The sequence below is a fragment of the Poecilia formosa genome, unplaced genomic scaffold (genome assembly GCF_000485575.1).
Source record: "Poecilia formosa unplaced genomic scaffold, Poecilia_formosa-5.1.2 Scaffold40, whole genome shotgun sequence".
NCBI lineage: Eukaryota > Metazoa > Chordata > Actinopteri > Cyprinodontiformes > Poeciliidae > Poecilia > Poecilia formosa.
Window position 1 is genome coordinate 1,236,969 of NW_006799979.1, and position 22,038 is coordinate 1,259,006.

General features: G+C 38.8%; 1 protein-coding gene and 1 long non-coding RNA gene across 2 annotated transcripts in view; one reads left to right on the forward strand and one right to left on the reverse strand.

Annotated features, from left to right (window-relative positions):
- The window catches only part of mrps5 (mitochondrial ribosomal protein S5), a 25,688-nt gene extending 4,576 nt beyond the window's left edge, over window positions 1-21,112 (forward strand). Inside the window, exons 3-12 of the mRNA XM_007551114.2 lie at window positions 210-335; window positions 878-991; window positions 1,955-2,074; window positions 4,898-4,932; window positions 14,683-14,773; window positions 15,036-15,082; window positions 15,245-15,302; window positions 18,721-18,783; window positions 18,954-19,090; window positions 20,602-21,112. Coding sequence (XP_007551176.1) covers window positions 210-335; window positions 878-991; window positions 1,955-2,074; window positions 4,898-4,932; window positions 14,683-14,773; window positions 15,036-15,082; window positions 15,245-15,302; window positions 18,721-18,783; window positions 18,954-19,090; window positions 20,602-20,826 — 1,016 coding nt within the window. The 3' untranslated portion in view covers window positions 20,827-21,112. The remainder of the gene's footprint in view (window positions 1-209; window positions 336-877; window positions 992-1,954; window positions 2,075-4,897; window positions 4,933-14,682; window positions 14,774-15,035; window positions 15,083-15,244; window positions 15,303-18,720; window positions 18,784-18,953; window positions 19,091-20,601) is intronic.
- Window positions 15,957-18,714, reverse strand: LOC107836126 (uncharacterized). Its single transcript, XR_001661977.1, has 2 exons — window positions 18,129-18,714; window positions 15,957-18,059 (listed from the first exon to the last, which is right to left on the reverse strand). It is a non-coding gene; the product is annotated as an uncharacterized LOC107836126 (long non-coding RNA).
- Window positions 21,113-22,038: the final 926 nt, after the last annotated feature.

Sequence of the window (22,038 nt, forward strand, 5' to 3'; positions counted from 1 at the left end):
TTGGCCTTTAGATCAATCTGCTTGTGTGGTCAGTCTGATTTAACCTTTCAAATAATTTATTCATAGTTAGTTTTGCTCTTATTTTAACATTCTGTCATTTTTCTAATGATGAGGTAAATATGTACAAAAAGACAAGATAAGAACCTATTTAAAAAAATAAATAAAAAACTTTTCAATTATGATTAATGTGTGTGTGTGTGTGTTGGCAGTGACGGCTGAGGAACTGTGGAAGGGTGTGTTGGCTGAATCCGGAGCCGGAGGCAGAAAGGGCCGAGGGAAGCGAACCAAACGCAAAATGAAGAAAGACCTCAATCGAGGACAGGTGATCGGAGAAGGTGAAACAGCATCTGTTTGTGTTTGGAAAATGACTCTTGAAGTGTGTGTGTGTGTGTTTGTGCATCTCCTGGTTCCTTCAGACATAAACATGAGGCTGGCTACATGATTTTCCCTTTTCAAACAGGCTGTAATTTATCCTCCTTGGCTTTAGAGAGATGCTTCTAATAATTTGGCACTTATGCCTCTAACTAATGCTAACAGACAGCTGATGGACTCTAGAATATTCATAAGCCAGTCTGAATGAATGAATTGCAGCTCTTTGCTGATCGGAAAAATGACTTTTTGTTCACTGTGGCCTCTTTTTAGGATTTGGAGTCATTTTTCCTCACTTTTCTTTCACTCTCTCTCTCAGTCTTTCCTTTCGTTTTGACCTCATTTTAGCTAAATATCATGTGTTCATTAGCCTAATTCTCTGTCTACTGCAAGAAAAATTAATAAATAAAATACAGCAGCTTAATCTTTAAAATGGATCATTACCTCCCTACATGTTTGAAGTTTTGCTGTTTATTGAACGGATGTCCTTGTTCTCGTCTGTCTTTAGGTCGAGGTGGTTTTTTGTGGCCTGGTCTGAATTCTCCTGTATTAAAAGACGGCGCCGTGCAGAGCTTCAGCCGAAGAAGCGACGCCGAGCAACAGGAAGTTCAAGCTGAACTAAGTAAAAACACACATTGACACATATTAAATTTTTTTTCATCTGCTTCTGCAGACTTAAGATTGAGGTAAAAATCATAGCTACTTTGTCACCAACCAGAGGTGGAGAGTTGGATAAACATTGTACTCCAATAAGAGTAGCAATACTTCAGCATATTTTTACTCACATAAAAGTAATAAGTAGCCGTCCAAGAAATGACTCAAGTAAGAGTTTAAAAGTATTTGGTTAAAAAAAAAAAGCTGTATCTGATCAAAACATCAATCATTTAATATTTAGAAATTACATAATCGGACGGACCAAAATGTATTTTATGTTGTAAAATGCATGTTTGTCTTTTACAACCTAAATGAAAATAATTCATATAAATAATATGATTACAAAATAACAAAATAAGGCATTTTACATGGTTTTAGTGTAATACTTATGAAACTTTAGCAAAACCTGCAGGTGTGTGCGTATGTGTGGTGACTTTTTTGGTTAAAACTTGTTTGTTCTTCATTCAGTGAAGTAACTCCAGAAATTAAAAGTAGTAATACTTCATAAAAAAAATGACTCAAGCAAAGTATAAAAGTACAGAATAGTAAAAAATAATCCTAAAAGTATTTTCCCCCCGTCCCCCCAAAAAAGTTACTCAAATAGATGTAACTAAGTGGATGTAACTAGTTACTACACAACGCTGTTCCCAACACAAACCTGTGTGAAATTGTTACCTTCATTTAATGCAGTGGAAATTTCCTTTTTATGAAGCATGAGGAGAAAAACAGCAGGGGGGAGAGGGAGAAATGAAGTCTTCAATTTGAGAAATTGAAGCACCGCTGGCGTGAGAAGTTTCCAATTTGTTTCCACTGTGATCTCATTAGTTAGCAGTAATCACTCGCCTAATTTGACAGTGACTGAGAGCACCTTTGACGGGTCTTGCGTCGAGCCGCTCGAAGTGAGATGTTCGTCTGCCTTGTCTCCCGGCAGTTCGGCAGAGGGACGAGTGGGAGAAGAGGAGGAGGATGAAGGTGAAGAGAGAGAGAGGCTGGACCGGAAGCTCCTTGGGGGGCATCAGCCTGGGGCAGCCTGACCCTGGGCCCTATGGAGGTAACCTGTCCGCTTTAGGACCGCAACTGACGATTAATCGATTAATCGGATAACGAAATTGACACATTGTGCTGATTTTTAATTTCTTTTAATTATTTTAAAAAAGAAGATTAACATTTTAATGCTTAAAATGTCATAACATAGTATTCCTTTAGTTTTCTTGATAATTTGTAGCTCAAAAAATAAATACTTCTGACATCAATTCTGCTCGACTTAACGACAATACACTGTAGGGATGATCTGTTGACTATTTTTTGGATTAAGTGATTAATAATTGGAAATTGTTTTTTTTTGTTGTTTTTTTTACGAAAATTGAACCCTTTGAAGTTCTGGGTGGAGCATAATTACAGACAAAGAAGGCTTTTATTAACCTGAAATACAAAATGTACTTTTTTTATTATTATTTCAGGCTTATTTACTCATCTAAGTATGTTGGTCTTTTTCAATTGGCCTGTTTTTGAGTCAGTATTCTCCACAATTAATCGATTGCTAAATTAGTTGATGATTATTTCAATAATCGATTCATAACGATCAATCCGATTAATCGATTCAGCCCTACTCTGCTATTGCTTTTATTTCCAACCACAAACAACCTGGAGATGAATACAAACTTCTACTTGGAGTACCCTGCAAAATTCTTCACACGCATTAAACTTTTACATGTTGTGTTACAACCACAAACATTGTATTTCATCAGGATACTTTCTTAATCATATTTTGTAGAAATTAGAACCAGTGTGTTATGCAATTCTTTAGCACAACTACATCATCAAGTCTTGGTACTTTTGCAAAGATGGCGTAACCTCTGCAAAACGACACGCACTAGGCCGCCTGCACTAAAACCCAGACACAGACACTCCAGTCTAAAAGCGACATCTAAGCGCGGCCTGAGTGCAGACTGGATAATCATCAGTGAGTCCGCATCATGACACAAACAAGGCTCAGAGGCACAGCTCACTCTCGGACAGACGCGCCGAGTGGCACAGGAGGACGTGGAAATAACGGCAGCGGTGGGACGAGAGGGAGACGGATGAGGCAGCAGAGGAGTAATAAGGGGCTGTGCAGCTGTGTGTGGGAGAGGAAGAGTGACAGGTCAGTATGGGAGCCCATTATCAGTGATGAAGATGAGGCTTCGACTCAAGTGTCAAGTGGGACGATTTCCTAATTTAGAAAGACGTTTCTGTCCTTCCGTGTTGATTTAGATGGGTTTTCACCTCCCTTTCCACTTTCCCTCTGGTTTCACACTTTGCGCTTATATCACACCCCGAGGTTTTCTGTAATTTCTGTTCTTTGCTTGATCTTTTCAGTCTTCATCTCTTATTTTTATTTTTATTTTTCAATCTATCTATAGTCTCCTTCCTAATTCACACATTTTCAATCTTTGTTCTCCTTCAGGACCAACTTTCTTGTCGCATTCTTTTGAACCTTCAAGGTTTATGTTGGCCTTTATTATAAAATTTCCTCTTTTCACAAAGTTTTTTCGACTTTGTTATAAGCTAATTAGACTACGTTAGTGTTTGTTTTGCATTGAGCGCTGTAACGTATTAAAGTAACTGTTAGTGTTCTTCCCATTTCAAACTATTACTGTATTAATTGTAAAGGTTCTTCCAGGGACAATAAGGAGCTGTTGTAGTTTATTAGTGTAATTATTGTAGATTTCATTTAAAACTTTTGAATGTATGCAGTGAGCCGGTCAGGGTGGAGTGTTACAGAGAACATTTCTCATCTCCATGTTGTCAGCCTGACCTCATAGCCAAAGTTTTAAATTAAAAACTATTAATTCTGTTTCTTTTTTTTGTTTTGTTTTGTTTTGTTTTGTTTTTTTTTGCGTCAAACTAAAGAAAATTCACTCTTGACTCAGTGGCTGCATTGGGGTTTGGTCATGGACGGACACACAGATATAAGTCGTGTGTCACCAGGATACAAATATAGTAAGAAATTTGAAATGAAAGAACTAATTGATGTTTAGTGAAAGTTGTCTAAGAACAGAAACTTGAGGAACGCCTCAGCTGATGTTTATTTACCCAGATTTATAGTCGCTAAATGACTCAAAGTAGAGCCAAATAAGACAAACCAGACAATGCTGCCGGTTTTACAAAGCCCAACATTCAGCATGTCATGATGAACTAAGTTACATACAGGTGAGCTTTTTATGCAACCAACTGGTTGGACTGGATTTTATTTAGGGGTGTTGGAGTAAAATGTCTTTCACATTATTATTGCAAGAAACACTTCACACTCGTATGTTACCTTATGTTTGTCTGTAGCACAAAATCACCTGAAAATACACTGAAATTTGTGGTTGTAACTGAACAAAATGTGTAAAATCTCATCAGGTCTGAATAAATTTGCGAGGCACTGTATGTATATTTGTTGTCTTGCGCCTATTTGCTCACACACACGCACACACACACACACATACTCTAGTTGTTATTCTCCCAACACACAAACGATGGATGCAGGATGCATTTTCAGCTCGTTTGCCTGTGATCAGGTCGGCTTTTATGAAGACGGTGGGACATTCCCCCCAGATGACAGATGTGTCCTGATATTGTTTGTTTTCTCTTTTTTTCCCCTCCATGGCTTTTTGTTTAATTCCGCCTTTGTTTGTTGTTAATTGGCTAGAAGTGAGCAGATTGCCATAGGGAAACAAACATCCTTCAGAGGTCACTGAAAATGAGAAGTGCAAACTCGTTACGCTGCTTCAAAGACTTCTGGGCATTTGTCCTGCTAGCAGGAGGCCGGTCTAATCTGTTCATCATGTTGGGATGTGTGCTTGAGTTTCAAGTCGTTCTCTTTTTTTATTTTCCTGTGTCTTGGCAGAAACCTATGAAGGCTTTGATTCTCGAGTCATTGAGGTGAGTCTTTTTTTGTTTTTGTTTTTTTACTGAACAGATTACAAATGTACAGAGGCTTGTTTCAGGGCTGATTGTTTTAGAAAAGTTATTATTTTCATACATTTTACAATCAGGACCATTACAAATTATGCACTGAGTTTGTAATCACCTTGTTTTAATCACATTTTACAGAACAAAGTAAAATCATACTTGCAAAGCGTAATGTGGCAAAAAAATATTATTAATACATTTATTTTTTATTAAAGCAAAATTGGACATATCAAAATATATGCTATTGGTTGATGCACTAACTGAATAAATTGATGGCGGTTCCTAGTTTTGACGGTTTCAGCGACTAGAAAAAAAACATGATCTGCTGATCACTAATCGGAGCCGATCAGGGGAAACTTCTAACACATACATTTATTTGAACATGTCAATAAATTGATTTAGTTTTGAAATTGAAGCACAAATATGACACTAAGCTTGAACATACCCCAGACAAATAAGTCAAATGGAAAATATCACTACAATTCGAGGCATGTATATTTGCTAAAGTGAAATTCTTTCACTTGTGCCTGATTGGTTGATTTTGAAACAAACTTTAATGGACCTAAAACAAATCAATAGCAATAGCATTTGGTTACGGTTATTTTGTACATATTATCCAAGACGTGGGTTATTAATTCCTCATTAATTTTCATTTTAAGATTATGATACAAAAAATAGTTTTAATATGTCAAAAAAGTCTGCAGCACATCTTTTTTTCTCTACTGTGGTCTGGAACACTTTTTTTTTTCTTCATTTACATTTTTATTGCTTAAAGTCTTAAGTTCCGTGCAGTGAAAATCAGAAGGGAAATATCAGCTGTATGAACAAAGCTAGACTAGCTTTTTTTGTGAGTCTTTGAAAGTAAAAAAATATATACCTAAAGAGAACCGCGACGTATTCTAATCTTTCCGGTTCTGTTCAGGGTCACTGAGCAAAGGAAGCAGGAAGTCTGAAAGCGCTGAGCGTGTACGGTCTGACGTTTTTCCCCTCGAACAAAGAAGGTCAATACTTTCAGCCGAAATTATCAGAGCAAAAGTAAAAGTTTTTGTTGAATAAGAAAAGAGAAGGTGTCGGTTTGGGAAACTGGCTGAGTTGTTTCAGAGGTGAATCTTTAATATTTCACCTCCGCTGCACGAGTTAGCAGACATGTTTTTTTTTTGTTTTTTTTTTGTCTTCATCGTCGTCTTCTTTTATGGTTTATGCAGACACATGGACGTGATGCCATTTTGGAGTTCTACTAATGTTTTCCTAAAATCACCAAAATATTAATTAACATTGTTAAGACTCACCTTAGCTCTGTTTCTGTGGCGTTATTTAAGCTGCAAAACTCTTCATTGCTTTACCCTTTGTACCTTAACAGGTACAATATTAAAGAGGTAAAATAAATAGGCTAACTAAAACGTCCACAAAGTTAATTGTCGGCACAAACGCAAAGTTTTATAGTACTGCTATAAAACTGCTGCTCCACACACACACACACCTTTGCATTAGTCTTCTCATTTTGATGGCATAACGAGATACGGGACAGTGTGACCGCATCTATTTAAAGTGAGTGAACAGTGCTGAGGACCAATTATATGTAACTGACTGAGCAGTGGTTTTTGAGATGGGCGTTTGCCCTGGGCGGCGTTGGGACGGGGCGGCATGCATGCCAAGAGAAGAAAAGAAAGAGACTTTTGAACTGCTCTGTTCTACTTTAAATAAACTTTGTTTTCCGTTTCTTACCTGAGCTGTCAGTAAGAAATAGGCTATGCTAATTGTGCTAACTCAGTTAGCACAGAAAAAAAAATACCTCTAGTCAGTGAGATCTCAACTTGTCAGAACAGCCGTTTTCCTCATCAGTACAACTGTTTTCAAAAATAATTTCATCTTTACAACATTCCCACGGAAAATGTATATTTACATTTTAATGAATTTTCAGGACATTTTTATGTTGAAGCTTCCTGCTTCATGGAAGACGGATTTTGTCCAGAATGCATCTGACCACCTATTTAATCCACCTGTCACTTTAAATTGAGAAGTTTAGTCTTTAACTAAATATATTTTGTTGTATTTGTTTATGTTTTAAAACTAAGCCAAAGAAAATATTCCAACATGCAACTCTAATAAAATGTAGCAAGGCAACTTCAAGCTTCGGCCTACAGCTGAATGACTCCACTCAGCAGTTGTTAAATTGAAAGACCTAAGACAAAGTGGCTGTGTGCATGCGCATGCGTGTGTGTGTGCATGCGTGGGTGTGTGTGTGTGTTGGATGACATATGGATACGGTACTCTCTGCGGACAGTTCATTTAGATTCTCTGTTCGTCATGCAGAATCTCCCCTTAATTCAATTAGCACTAATGGGCCCTGGTGAGCTGGTGGGAGCTCTGCCACAGGGTCACATGTACACACACCAAACACCCAACTATGCCTCTGTGGCCCTTCTTCACACACAATACTCTTCTGTAGGAAATAAGCTGTGCATTATTCATGGTTACTGCACAGCTGGATGTCATTTCTAAATATTTCATGTAGATTTCTGTGGTGCTCACTTTTTCTTCATGATAACCATTTTTAATCACCTTTTACACATGTTTTTTTTTCTTTTCTACTCCATAAATGCACATTAATGCGTGTGGGTGTGTTTCCCATTGATAGTCTTCCCCAGCTCTCCTGCGCGCATTAATAAGAGCGGTGTCACAGACATTAGACTTCCCCTTGGAAGCCGACAGACACTTTTATGGTGCCATCGCCTTCTATAAATACACCCTTCATGGGGATGAGTGTGTGTCTGTGTGTGGCACTATAAATTCAGGCCTAATGAAATGGAAGAGGCTTACTGGAAAAAAAGAGAAAAAAAAAAAAGGGCTTGTCTCCCAAGGACGATGAGGCTGCATTAGTGAGCAGATCCAGCGGGAGAAGCGGAAGAGGGGATGGAGACGGATGAAAAAGCGAGAGGCGGAGCAAAGCCTGTGAATCTGAGTTTGGGAAAACAAGGAGACACAAACCACAAAACTCAAAACTTTGGGGTTTTGACTGCAGTTGGAAAGTTAGAGAAACATCAGATTTTTTGCAGTAGCTGTTGATTCTTATTTGCTCAGGGCAACGCAAGTGGCGCTCTTCTTTTAAGCCCTTTTTGTGCAATATTAGAAATTCACCAAAATATGCAAACTATTCAATTTATTTTTATATAAAAAACTTAAACATTTAATTGCCTACAATAACACAGCATTCCTTTATAAAGCCTTCGTGTTGCTCAGGAGGAGCCCAGCAAAAACCATAGACAAATAGCAGGTAGGAGACTAGAGGGTTGTCCCGTCAGACTGTCAGTTCCCGAAACCACAAAGAAAAAAAGAACCGCCATACACACAGCAAAAAGCTTGTTTGGGTCTAATGGATCCCATCTCTTAAGACTGTGGGAAGGTTAATCTACAAAATATGCAGAAAATTCATATTTTTTCCACAGTTTTGGCTTAATTACCACTCCGAGGGTATTGTTCTTTCAGCAGTTGACCTTTTTTTGGGTCTGTGCACGCAAGTTAACAATTAACCAATTACTAAATTAGTTAACGATTGTTTCAATAATTGATTCATCACAATTAATCAAATTCATCATTTCAGCCCTAATAGCCGTACTCATACTAACACATCAGCAGCAGTGATTGTACCACCTACATCTCTGATGGCTCCACCACCCTGGCTTGGGATTACTCTCTTGGATTGCTTTAGGAAGCAGCTGCATGCTGTTGTCTACTTCTGCACGACTTCATCTGGCTGTCGGCTGCCTGGGACGGTGTAGCTGAATGGGATTCTTTAGCACAATGATCTCTGTGGATTTCTAGGCAGGTGAAAAAACCAAGACATTACTGAGACTCAAAAACTCAACTTGTTTTTCTTCTAACCGTAAAAGGAGTTCTCCAGCTTTTCCCTCTTTATCATTAAACTCCATGCATTAAAAGTTGTGGGATTTTCTATGAAAGCCTATTGCTTGAAAAACCCAAAGTTGATGATATTTGTCCAGCATGGCAGTTTCAGGAAAGATGCTAGAGTATGGCACTGTATTTGTTTTCTTTTTTTTTATTTTATTTTTTTTTTTGCTGTTTGACAAGTCTGGATTGGTTGTCTCCGTTGCCTGAGAGCTTGTTGCTCAAAGCTAGAGCAGGGAGAGGAGCGCAACAGAAATGGCAACCAACTCACCTACTGCCTGCACATGGTGAGTGTGATGAGGCGCAGCTGGCTGCTCGTTTTTCAAACTATCGATGCCCAAACCTCATTGGTGTTTCCTGCAGGCCTCAATCCGGGTTTTCCTGCCTCCGTTCTCCAGAATGCTCCTTCCCAGGCCGCCTACATGCTGCCACCATGATAATAAGCCACTTGTACCTCACCGCGTTGTTTACAGGAATTGTTAAAATAGTCAAGCAATTCTGACTCGATGCCAAGCCCACTGCACCTGTGCCAAAAACCCTTAAAAGACCACTCGCATTCTGTTTCCTGACACCGCGCTCCTAATCCTGTGTAAATGGGACCTAAAGGGAAGATACACATGATTAATCCAGAGTTAAGAGTTATAATGGGGGAAAAAAACCTACATTTTACCAAGTATTTTGGTCTTGTTTTTAGTACAAATATCTTAGTACACTTGAAATGAAACAAATACGAGTAACTTTTCAGCTAGCTGTAGGAGCTTGTTTTAAGTGAATAATTTCTTAATATTAATGTAGAACTACTAGTTAGAAGTGAATCTGCTAGTGGAACAAGAGACTTTTGTTTCAATACTATCAGTTAAAATGTGAGAAAAATATCTTGTTCCATTGTTAGCCTTACAGCTTGTACTGTTTTTTTTTAATCAATCTTAAGAAATAATTCAGTTATAAAAAAAAAACTCCTTTATCTTGCTGAAAAGTGACCTGTCAGTTATATCTGTTGCATTCCAAGCACACTAAGATATTTGCCCTGGAAACTAGACCAAAAATACTTAGGGGAGATTTTGTGTTTTTGCAGTGCATGTTTTAAACTTAAGCATTGCAGAAGTCTCTTACTAATGTTTTAAACTACTTCACACCTTGACTTTTTATAGTATAATTATTAATCCTGTAAAGTCCCAAGTTCCTCCCACTTTAAAGTACGTTATCTTTTAATGATCAGATTAAATATTTTATGACTGCCATCAAGTTTAGGTAAAGCCAAATGTTCCCTACCTGGATGGGGAAATGCTATTAAACGTCGTCATGCAAAAACTCATTTAAAGCCCAGCGATGTCACAGAGTGGCGTAACATTTAGTTAAAAATAATACATCACAAACATCAGGCTCTAAGAAAAGAGAAAGCATGTCTGGCACGCTCACAAAGTAGTTTGTTGAAAAAGAAAAGAAGGGATGACAGAGTTAAAGTGAAACAAGATGAAAGTGATGTTCATGGCCTCCCTCCAGGTTCAGCAGCCTCTTGGACTGGATTCAGTGATTTCATTAACGGAGATGGAGCCTTGTCAGTGATAGAACAAGTTTTTTTTGTTGTTTTTTTCCTCCCTGAAGTTAAGAACCTTGAAAGTTTGGTTGCAAACAAACAGCTGGCAGAAAAAGAGAAATTTTATGTGCACTTTTAGACGGGATGGGCTGCTTGTGGTAAATTTAGATTGCAGCTGCCAAGCACATTAGATTTGATCAGAAAAACTATAAAATCACAGGGCAAATAATAGCAGGAAAGTAGAACACACACACACACACACGCACACACACACACATCAGTTTTGTATTTGAAGCAAGAGTAGTTGATGTTGAGAAACATACCTGCATGTATTACACACGCTGTTTGAGTTTGTATTATCCTCAGTGTTTTATAGTTTTTGTTTTACCACTTAAAAGAGTGTTTTAGATTTGTAGATATTAAAGGAGACCTGTTATGCAAATTTACACTTTTTTTCTCTACCACTTCAAAAAGTGCTTAAAAAATCCATCCGTTTTTCCGGCAATAAGTACATTTTTATTTTTTTTTAGTTTTTGATGTCTGAAAAATGAGCCGTTTCAAAGATCTCCAGATTATTAAGTCTCTTAAATCAAAGAAATAACTTTACTTGAGGTGCATTTAGGACACAACCAAACGTAAACTTTTGCCACAATGAAGTACAACAAACCCCTTTATTGTTCGCAGAGCTGGGGGAACGTGAAAACCCGAGTTGCCAAGATAATGCATGCTAATGCAAAGGTGATGTCATTGCAATTGTCAGTTTCTTTGTGCTTTCTCGTTGCCCTGCGGTCCCATGTGCTGAGATGATCTCCCCCCTGCCCTGCAACTTATAGACAAATACAGACAGACAAGGAGATGCGAAGCAACAGATTGAGAAAATAACCGATTAGGCAGCAGCGAGAGCAAGATAGAAACATCCTCCCACCAGCGTTCTGTCGCTCATCCGCCTTAGAAAGAAAAAAAAAAAATCTCTAGCCCATCTGCTGTGCTGCTAATTCGCCGCCAAAGCCCATGCATCCTCACCTAAAATGGCAACTGCAGCCAGGAGCTCCTCATCGTCTTCACAGGCGTCAGCTCTAGTAGCCAGAGGCAACACTGGAACTTGGGAATGAATAACTTGATGGAATCTGATTCGCGAGATGCGTCTGAAACGCCATCTGTGCGGAAACCTCGCCGTTTCTTTATCCTTGACCTCAAACGCAAACTTGGCTACGAAACAAAATGAGAGGTGGCAAATGCCCACAACATCCTGCGAAAACATCAACGACAAGCGTGTATTTAGAGATGGAAAACCAAGAAATTGTGTAGATTCATATTTTTAACCACGGAAGCTGAAGCATCCAGGACCCCCTCCGTGTGAACGTGTGTGTTTGTGTGTCCTGCAGGATTGTTGTAGGAGTGTTTTGGCGTTCGCTGCTACCCTGACCCCAATCCTTCGTTTGTGGCCCCACGGTTAAATTATAAACCCTTCACTGAAATGTGCTTGTCGCATAAGCTAAACTTTGGAGCTCCATCAGAGGAGATGCAACACTTTTCTGTCACTTGTTCCCTCTGGCACGCAGGCGCTGGAGCAGGCCAGGATTTATAGCCGGGTTGAGCCAGCTCAAAGTAAGAGCCGATCTATGAAAAAAAAAACGTAAGGTGGTAAATACAGATGTACACAAGATTTTAAATTTATAGTCTTACTACCATTATCAGACCATTGATTGACTATATTTCCAGGTAATTTTTGTCTGCAGTCAGAAATTACAGCAGCCTTTTCATCCTTTAAATGTCCCTCCTTTTCCAAATAAACTCCCTACATGGATGTAATTGGTTGAAGTTAGCTTGTAACCGTTAGCTTCTTCAGATGCAAGTCGCACATTATTTTAGTAATCAATTTTTAATTTTATCATTTTAGTTTGCTTTTGTGCAATACTAAAAATATATTAAAATATTCCTTTTTTTTTAAAAAAATAAGAAAATAAACATTTCATTGCCTTAAATGCAATAGCAATGTTTCTTCAATTTAAGCTTAACATCTGCAGCTAACGAATAGAAGTGGAAAGTTCATCCATTTTTGCTTCACTTAGCATAATTATAGTGTACGGCTAATCTGGTGATTATTCTTGAATTAACTCATTGTGAAGCAGATTGACTACTGGTTTGTTTTTTGGTGGGTTTCTGCTCTGAATGTGTTGTTCTTTCTGCAAATAGCCTCTTTTTTAAAATCTGTCTACTCCAGTTTGTTACTAAACTAGTTGACGATTATCTCCATAGTTGATTTATCATGATCAAACCGATAAAGCTTGTCAGCCCTAGTTGCAAGCATTCCTTTGGAAATGTTGACCATTCTCTAATTGGGTTTCTGCTATAGGCAGTGTGTGCCGATATGCCACAGAAAGTGAAATGAGTTTTCTCTGGTGGTATAGTGCACAACACCTTTCCCCTCCCCTACCTGTCACCTGGCACTGTGAGGCCGTTACATTTTTAAGCCGCAGCTGAACCAAAATTGCAACATTTGCTACATTTTCACCTGGTGCTGTTCGCTTTCACACTGCATTGTCAAACGATCGAAATCCTTTTAAAGATCTGTTCCCCTCCTCGCCTGTGGTGGCGCTGCACCAAGAACCGCTGAAGGAAACGATACAAAAACCTCTAACGACATGAGGGCAATTTCCTCCTTCGCAGTATGTAAATAAAAATGGAGTGACGTCAGGTTTGAGTGGTTGTAGGATTTATCTTTTGATGTCACTAAGAGACCAGGAGCCATTTCTCCAGCTAGCGCTAGATTTGCACGCTTATTTAGGTTGTATAGTCAGCGCTGGGTATAGCGCTGACTATACCCAGCGCTATAGTCCACTTCCTGCTTTTGGAGCGGTCTCTGGTCCACTTGGTATTCACATATGCATCAGAACCGCATCAGAATTCACTTCAACCGAATCGAGACCTAGGACTGTAGGTGGACCAGAGTTGGATTGCGTGTTCACGCCTCCCTAAACGGACCAGACTTTCTAGACGAGCAAACCAGAGTTCGATTAAAGCGGGCTAAATAGAGCTGGTGTGAATGCGCAGTTACATTCAGGCTGACTGAGAACCATGAATAATGCCTTAGGTGACAGGGTGTCAACTGCGTAATAATCCCATTAATTAATAAGTCCATTATAACATCTTTAAATGTATACTGTAATCAGAGCTCTAATTTTCCTAATGAACTCGGTTTAATGTGCTGATTTTATGTATCGCTGTGGACACTGTGCAGCTCGGCTGCTCAAACTATAACCGTCTCACTCTGTGTTTCTGTGCAGGTGTGTGTGTGTGTGTGTTAGTCGTGTACTTTATGTTGTTTTCCTGGGAGTCAGCAGTTTGCCTGTGTGTCATCAGGGTGCCGCACAAACTCATGATCTCACAACTCATGCTCTCTTTTTTCTTTTTTGTCTTTTTTTTTACCCCATCGTGTTTGCTGTAACGCATGTTCATCTGCGCAGAAACGTTCCTTCACAATACTTTTCACCATAACCATGTTGTTTTTCTTAGTTTTTATGCATCTTCTGTGTTTTGTCACGTTGTGGCTCTCTTCTTCTTCACCTAATTAGCCAGATTAAGTCAAACCAAATTTCCATCCTCATCTTTAGAGATTGTTTTTCTCCTCACTTCTGTGTTGTTTTCCTCATTTTGTCTGTTTGATCTCTCAATTCTCTTACCTTTCTCATAATCTTGTTTTTTTTCCCTTTCGATTTGTCCTCCAACTCTCCTCTGCACAGCTTCTTCAGCTTCTGTTCTTTTTCTTAAACTTTCATTTTTGTCTTTCTGGCATGTGACTGCTGCCCCCTACAGTTTCAACTGAACACTGCAGGGGCATAATCAACAAGCAGTACCATCAGGCCAATCTTAACCACATTTATGAAAGATGGAGCAACTAAAGAAATACATGCTTTTGTCAGTTGACAATTATTAAAGTAAAGTTTGGACCTCATTGACTAAAACAAAAATGTACAATTGGCTAAGTAGGATGCAGTGGAGTTATTTAAAAAATGTCACATTTAAATTTTGAAAACGAATGGATTTGGAATTCAAATGCATCTTTTCCTGTATGTCTTGGATCGATTTGTAAGGACTATTTTGACTGGAAAAATTCAGGACTTCATGAAATATCAGTGCAAATGTCATAATTCTGCTGTCTCTACCTCCAAGTCTGATTTCTCTTTCTTCCTAACTTTCTTTCTTTCCCTTTTTAATAAATACTGTCTTTACGTGTTGCCAGGTCACATTGTGGGTTTGCTGTTCTTGGATTTTAGGTGAAGAGTGTGTTCAACATGACGGCCAAGGAGGGCAGGAAGAGGTCCATCAGCTGTTTGGTTGCTGTAGGAAATGGCAATGGAGTGGCAGGTTTGATCCTTTTTTTTTTTTTTTTAAAAAATAAAATAAATTAAAACTAAAACAAGTTGGGCAGTTTGACTCTGAATGTTGTTTAGGAGTTGACAGAATTTTTAAAGCAGACGCATCAGAGCAGATTCCTTGTAAATCCTGACTTATTCTTTTTTTTCTCGAACTTATGTTTTTTATTTCTCTTTTAATACAGAAAAAAAAAGTCCTTTAGGGGAGAGAGGAAAGCCAATTTGTAACCTGTCTCTCCTTTCTGTGTCATTAGGCTTCGCTTTGGGTAAAGCAGCAGACAGAAATGCAGCTCTGAGGAAGGTAAGAACTCAAAGCACGTCAGCTTTAGGGTCGACTTGCTCATTTTCTCGCTACCTGGTGTTTATCCAAATCTTTATTTGGATAATGACCAGGTCGTCAGATATTTAAAATGTGCATCTTAATTTTTGTCTACCTGTTTTGCCCTACATCTGCGATTTGCAGGCCAAGAACCGAGCCAAACGCCATTTGTACCACATTGAGCGATTCAACAACCACACCAGTAAGTTCCTCATCTCAGTAGAGCTGACCAGTGAGTACTGGTTCATATCCAGTTTACTGACTGGTCATTATTCAAGCAACCTTTCAAAGGGTTATTATGAAAAAGTACTTTTCTAATTTAATGAAATTATGACCCAAGTGTGACCATGAATTAGGTCTGTAAAGCGGCAGAGTGCAGGCTAGCTATCGCGTCAGATAGTCGGGTTAATTGACTAGCTAAAAATCGCCATTAAAAAAAACAATAAAAAATATTATATATAACATTATGATAAGTTTAAAAATCAAAATTATTTTCAGGAGCAGTCTGAATTTTACATTTCAAGCAAATACAGGAACATTTCTTAACTTTTCCAAACTTAATTTCCATGTTTTTCAATGGTAACGTGTTTCTTATTGTCATTTTAGAAGCAGGAATTTAACACGTTTAAATTTTTTACGCAATTATTCAACGTTTTGCTTGTTTATCTAAAAAAAAGTCCAGAGCTGGAGCCTTTATCTTTTGTTTCTAGTACGCCCATAAATCTGATGCACAAGCAACATCCACAAACAACAGCGATGGATGGCAAAGCCGCTTCTCTTGCCACTTACCCACAAAACTGTTTTGTTTTGTTTTTTTATTAAAAATGTTGCTTATTTTGTCGACATATAGTTTTCGATTAAAAAGCGATTAAGTAATTACTAACCCTGCAATTAACTTGGTTAAAAATTTTAACTGAGTCTCTCCGCTAATTTACCAGGTTAGTTTGAATACGGTCATGGATACTTTTGAGGCGACTAAACAGTTTATACATCTTACCTCTTCTCCTTCCTGTTCCCTCTTTGCTCATAATCTCTTCAACTTCGCTTTCTCCTTTTTTCCTCTCTGCTGCCCCCTTGAATCACCTACTCATAGTCTCCCAAGTGACATAATCTGAAAAATGGTTTTGTAAGGCAATGAACGAGAATCAGAACGCATTATTTGAACTTTCTTATGGGAAAGCTCCAGTTGGCTTCTTTCGCCGCTGCTGGAGAGCAGCGTCAGAAAGATTAATGCGAGTGAGTCATCAGCCTCCGCCGCGCCCACCAGAGGAGAAAGTTAGCTTCCTAATTTGGCCCCAAACCAGCCAGGGTGTGTGTGTGTGTGTGCGTGTATGTGTGTGGATCTGTACCCTGCTTGACTTCAGGAACAGTGGTATATTTAATTTTCTCAGGTTCAGCTCTCTCTGTGCTGCCATCTGCAACCTGTCTGTGTGATTGCTTTCTTTTTCCCTCTTTGTCTCAATGTCACCACCTCAGATTACTTGAATTTCTTCTTCTGCAGCTCTGTGACCGAAGTTTCTCTCTGTGGAAACAATTTGACCCAACGGATGTTTTTGTAAAGGAATACAGCTGCAGCATGAGCCGGTCTGCTGAAATGTTGCTTTAAATATAAAAATACCAGTTTGAAATATTTTTGTCGCGTTGAAAACGGCGGCCTTTCATTCATTCTTTCAGGTTTTTATGGATTAGACACAAAGAAGTGCAAAATTGGGGAGTTGATGGGAAATGACACAAAGTTCTAAGTTTTTCTTTTTTCACCATTTTGCACAAACCAGCTCAAGTTTAGTCAGACTGGATAGAGGGCAGATGTGAACCACACAGATTCTCAGTTGGATTTTGCTCTGGACTTTGACTAGGCCATTCCAAAACATGAAAATGCTTTGATCTAAATTGTTCCATTGTAGCTCTGCTTGCATGTTTATGTTGCTGTCCCTTTTAATAGGACTAATAACACTGACCTCATTACTTCTGACCAGCTGGAGCGCAGCATGATGCTGCCACTTCTTTACAGCTGCACCTCTGACCTGCCTGGTGTGTTACTTTAACAAAGACTCTCAATAACTTTGGCGACGGATTCTACAGCAATAAATAATGTTTTAAATATGCAGTCATATTCAATAAGTTAGAACATCGTTGAAATGCTTATTCATATTACCAACTCAGTTCAATATGTGAAACAAATTAAATATATTAAATACACACACACACACTGATGTTTTAAATTTTCTGTTATTTATGAGGATCTTTTTGCTGGCAGTCAATAAAAAGTTGTTTCGATTAGAATGAGTAGCATGTTATTTATTATTAGCGTTAATATTAGTTTTACGAGGTGTTTTTAATCTGACGCAGACCCTAATTGTAGCACATGATCAAAATTATTGAATGAATGTCAATTTAATGAATTAAAGTTTTTAGCAGTTTTTCAGCTTTTCTGTTGTTCAGAATGACACTAAAAGTAAATTTTTCATCTTGTTTTATGATATTAAGTCAGTTTTTTTTTTCTAATTTTCCACAAAATTCACATACAACAGAAGAAAGTGTTCTCTTTAAGCAAAATGCATGTTCTGTACTTGAAAGCCTAAACATATTTCTTTCTGTAAAGGTGGCCCTTTAAAATGACAACAAATTTCATCTAGAAGATGTTTATATAAAGTTATAAGTTGTCAATGATTACGTAACATTGGTGTCTCTAAATGACTTTTATTTGGCTGGACTGAAGGCAAAAATGGCCCTTCGAATCGTAAAGTGCTTTGGGATTTGTCGTCGGTTTCGTGTTTTTGGTAAACGTTCCTCCAAAAACATAATTTTCTGTTCTTTGAATCATTGCTTTCTGTATAAAGTTAAGTTTGTTTATAAGTAGCAGCAGCGTCGAATATATCAACCCCGCTCACTTTCGGTCTTTGCTTGAAGAAATCCACCGGATTTACTGATGTCTTCTATCCGTTCGGTCTTCCAGCGTCTGAAAGATAAATTAGTTCTTTTCTCTGAAATAAAAAAAAGAAATGCAAATCTGTTTTGATTTTCTCACTCTGTCAGATGAGGCCGGACCCCCTGCAGCTACAACAAATGCTCGTTTCCCTGCGGTGGATGAGTCATCTAAGTGAATGTGAAGTTTATATTAAGTTAAATCAACTTTTCGATTCTTCACTTACCTTGACTTGTCAAATGAGCACTAAAAAAAAATCTTTAGAACATTCATTTACTCGAATTTCCTTCTCTGTCCTCATCCATGCCCATCTGCACTGCAGCAGCATCCGCGTTTAATATCGAGTTCTTTGATTCACTGGATGTCAGCAAACGCAGGGTTTTCTCCTGAAGCAATGCGTCTGGCAGCACACAGCTCCTCCTGTGGGGAAGAAGTGAGTGTGAATAAGTAAAGGGCTGCAGCTGCTGCAGTGAGCAGGAGGGACATCTGGTGGGCATGTAGAGAACTACAACGTAAAGTTTTTGGGAGGCGGATAAAAACCGCAAATCAAAGCTCAAGTGCCTGCAAAACACGTGGAGCTCGTTAAGATTTCCTGGATTTGTTTATCACTTATTGGTTTGGCTGTTTTGCTTCCATCTGTCTCTGCTCTGCCGTGCGTCTGATGCAGCTGCTGTTTTTTTTCCACCGCCGACAGTTTATCACGACATGGACTCCAGATTCAAGAGGACGACTCTGCGCATGAAGAAGCAAAGCGAGGGTTGGTCGGCGTCCGTCTTGCCAGAGCTAATTCGAGCCAGATGTTCCGCTCTGAACATTTCAATTTAATCATTATATACTCTGCTGTGACTGCAGCTGGAATTTAATTGCGTGTGTGTGTGTGTGTGTGTGTGTGTGTGTGTGTGCGTGTGTGTGTGTGTGTGTGTGCAGGTTATGGTCTGCGCTGCCACAGGGCCGTCATCACGCTGTGCAAGCTGATTGGCATCAAGGACATGTACTGTAAAGTTGAAGGCTCGGTCAATCTCCTCAGCATCACGCGGGCGCTCTTCACTGGGTTGGCCAATCAGGTGAGATCATGTTGGGACGTCAGTAAGAAATGAAAAATTCTCCAAAAATAAAGTCACTAGATTTCTGGTTTTAGTTTTTTTGTTTGTTTGTTTTTATCCTTTACTAGGGAACAGTTGAACGTGCCGGTGACTGGTGTTGGTAATTCTTTGCGTCCAGTCCATTTTGAAAATCCTAATTTAGAATTGTCCATATTTGTTTAGGCCAGTTGAATCGGCCAATGAGAACAGACTCAGGCAGAGTTTCATTGAAGTACAAAACTGTACTGAGTCGGTTTTTAATGCGTAAGTGATTTAAGTATTGATTGGATCCCACATGAAAACCCGCATATAGCTAAAAAGTATTTTGCTGATTTTAAAACTGTTTGATAATTTTGTACTGATACACATTTAACCCTTTATACGAGGTGGCAATCAATCAGTCAATGAGAATTTAATGTTAAAGTACGGAAAGCAGCTTTTCAAAAGTTAGGACTCGCATGAAAAGGTAATTCTGTCAGAAAAACCAGGAGTTTTCTTATTTTTACTGGGGTTGAATATTAATTTTCCAGATATTTAACCCTTTTTCCCCCCCTCTAACAATTGTCTAATAATCCTTAACAAATACAATGGCTTTAGTTTGTTTGATCTTCCACAGCACATGTTAATTTTATCAGCTCTCCTCTTCAAAACGGGGTACCTCAAGGCTCCATACTGGGTCGTATTTTATTTTCATTGTGCTTGCTTCCTCTGGGATCCATTTTTCCGGAAATATAACATACCATTTCTACGCAGATGACACTCAGGTTTACCTTCCATTAAAATCCAGTGGATCGCCGTCTGTGGATAGGTTACTGAAATGCTTGAAGGCTGTGAGAGCAGGAATGGACCGGAACCTTCTTAGGGGTGGCCTTGGACAATGATTTTAAATTCCGTGAGATCAGTGCTGTCTAGCTTTTATCATCTGAGGCATATAGCTAAAGTCAAAAGACCATGTTCCTCGTAGGTGAGGGTTAATCATGAGTTCAGAATTCAGCAAACATGACATGAACTCATCACGCCGGGTTTGTATTTCATTCAACGGCTGTTTCTTTCAGAATTACTAAATTTAGTTTTTAAATGTTTAAATATTCCAGCACCTCTTTTTCAACCACATATTCCGATTAGATCTCTGAAGATATAAAGATCAAAAGCCTTTAGTTGTTTCTATGTTTCTAGTCCATTGTCTGCGAAGTCTGCCAGATCTCTAAATGATTTTAAGTCTCTTAAAAATTCTCACGTCTTAATTGCTGATTTAATCGATTTCATAAGCTGATTAATCTCACACAGACATAAAAGATAAATTACTCCAGCTATGTTGCAGGAAATTGGCGGTTTCCTTCTTTGTCAGAGAAAAGATTTATCTGACTGTTCTTGTCGTCTCAGACCATCATAACTCCTGTGCTTTTATTAATAACTCAAGAGATAAAGCCCTTCTCATCTCCTCGTCATTATTACATTGCTAAATCTCTTTCACTGCTTCGACCACCCTTCAGGAAACTCATCAGAAGCTGGCCAACAAGAAGCAGCTCCACGTCGTGGAGTTCCAGGCCCAGCGGGGCCCGCTGCCCATGGTGGTTGCCAGCCCGAAAGACGGAGCGCGTCTCCAGCCGGAGTCCGTGGACGAGGTCCCCGACACCAAGCTGCACTGGGACGACGTCCGAGACGCGCAGGGAACCAAACGCTCCATGTGGGTGGGGCTGAAGCGCACCGTGTGGTAGAGGAGACCACAGGGTGGTTTAGTAAAGCTCTCTGAACGGAGGAATGGCAGAAAACAGAAAGGACTTGTGGAGCCTTTTCTTACAGAAACATTGAAAAGCATCGTTAATCTGAATGTATTGGGGATTTTCTGTTTAAATGTCAATTTAATAAACTCACAAAAGTTTTTGTCAGCAAAACTCTAAATCATCATCATTCTAAGAACAGTCAATAAAAATGTCATTGTCCGTGTTTGTGATGTTACATAATAGAGTGACAGTAAAATAAAGTTTTTGTTCTGAGTCTCTCAATTAGATTTTTTTTTTTAATTTTTAGTTTAAAATTAAAAAAAAAAAACTACAGCAGGAAGGAAGTCAAACTTAATGATAAAATTCTCCAGATGAGTTTCCATCTGACACAATCTGCACTGCTCCACTGCGCACTGACTTAGAAATGCAGTGACCTGACAGACGGCACCGCAGGAGCCCACTCATCATTCTTCGGCATGTCGCAGCATCTGCATATGTTGAAGAGTAATGAGCTGCTGCTGAATCTTCGAAATGTAAAAACCTCCAATATAGGTTTAGATTCTCTGGTTTGTTTTCTTTTTTGTTTTTTTTTGTATTAGAAAAAGCAGAAGCTCAAACAGACAGAAATTAACTAGGAATCAATAAAGAGATTTATCTCATTTTACTGAAATGACACATTTAAATTAATTTCACACTCACAAGCATCTTTATTAATCACACCTTATACCTGGTTGGACCCCTGTAGGCTGTTTTAAAGCAGAGAAGTTTATGATCAGAAAGCAATATTAATATATTTTAAACTAATGAATTAGTTATGAGCTAACCCTCACTTCACCCCTGCAGCTTACAGCTTTATGTCTGACACAGAGTGTTTTGTCTGTATGTCGTAAGCTTTCTGTAGATTTTTTTTTGTACATTTCATACCCAGAAACAAAGTTAGCACATGTGTTGTTATTGCTCAAGACTGAATCTAATTCTATATCCTGACTGTGTAATATGAGACAGATTATCTTTGAAAAAAATTCTCCTCCTCTGCCTCCTCCTTGTGGTCCTATTTCCATCTACTCCAGAAATAAAACCGCTTGGTCAAAAACAACCAGTCAAGTCCAGTAGGAGGGTCTTAGCGTTGTCAATCACCTTGTGTACGCACTGCAAAATATGGGCCATTCATCATCTGTGGTCATGCTAACTAGCCTTTATTGTGGG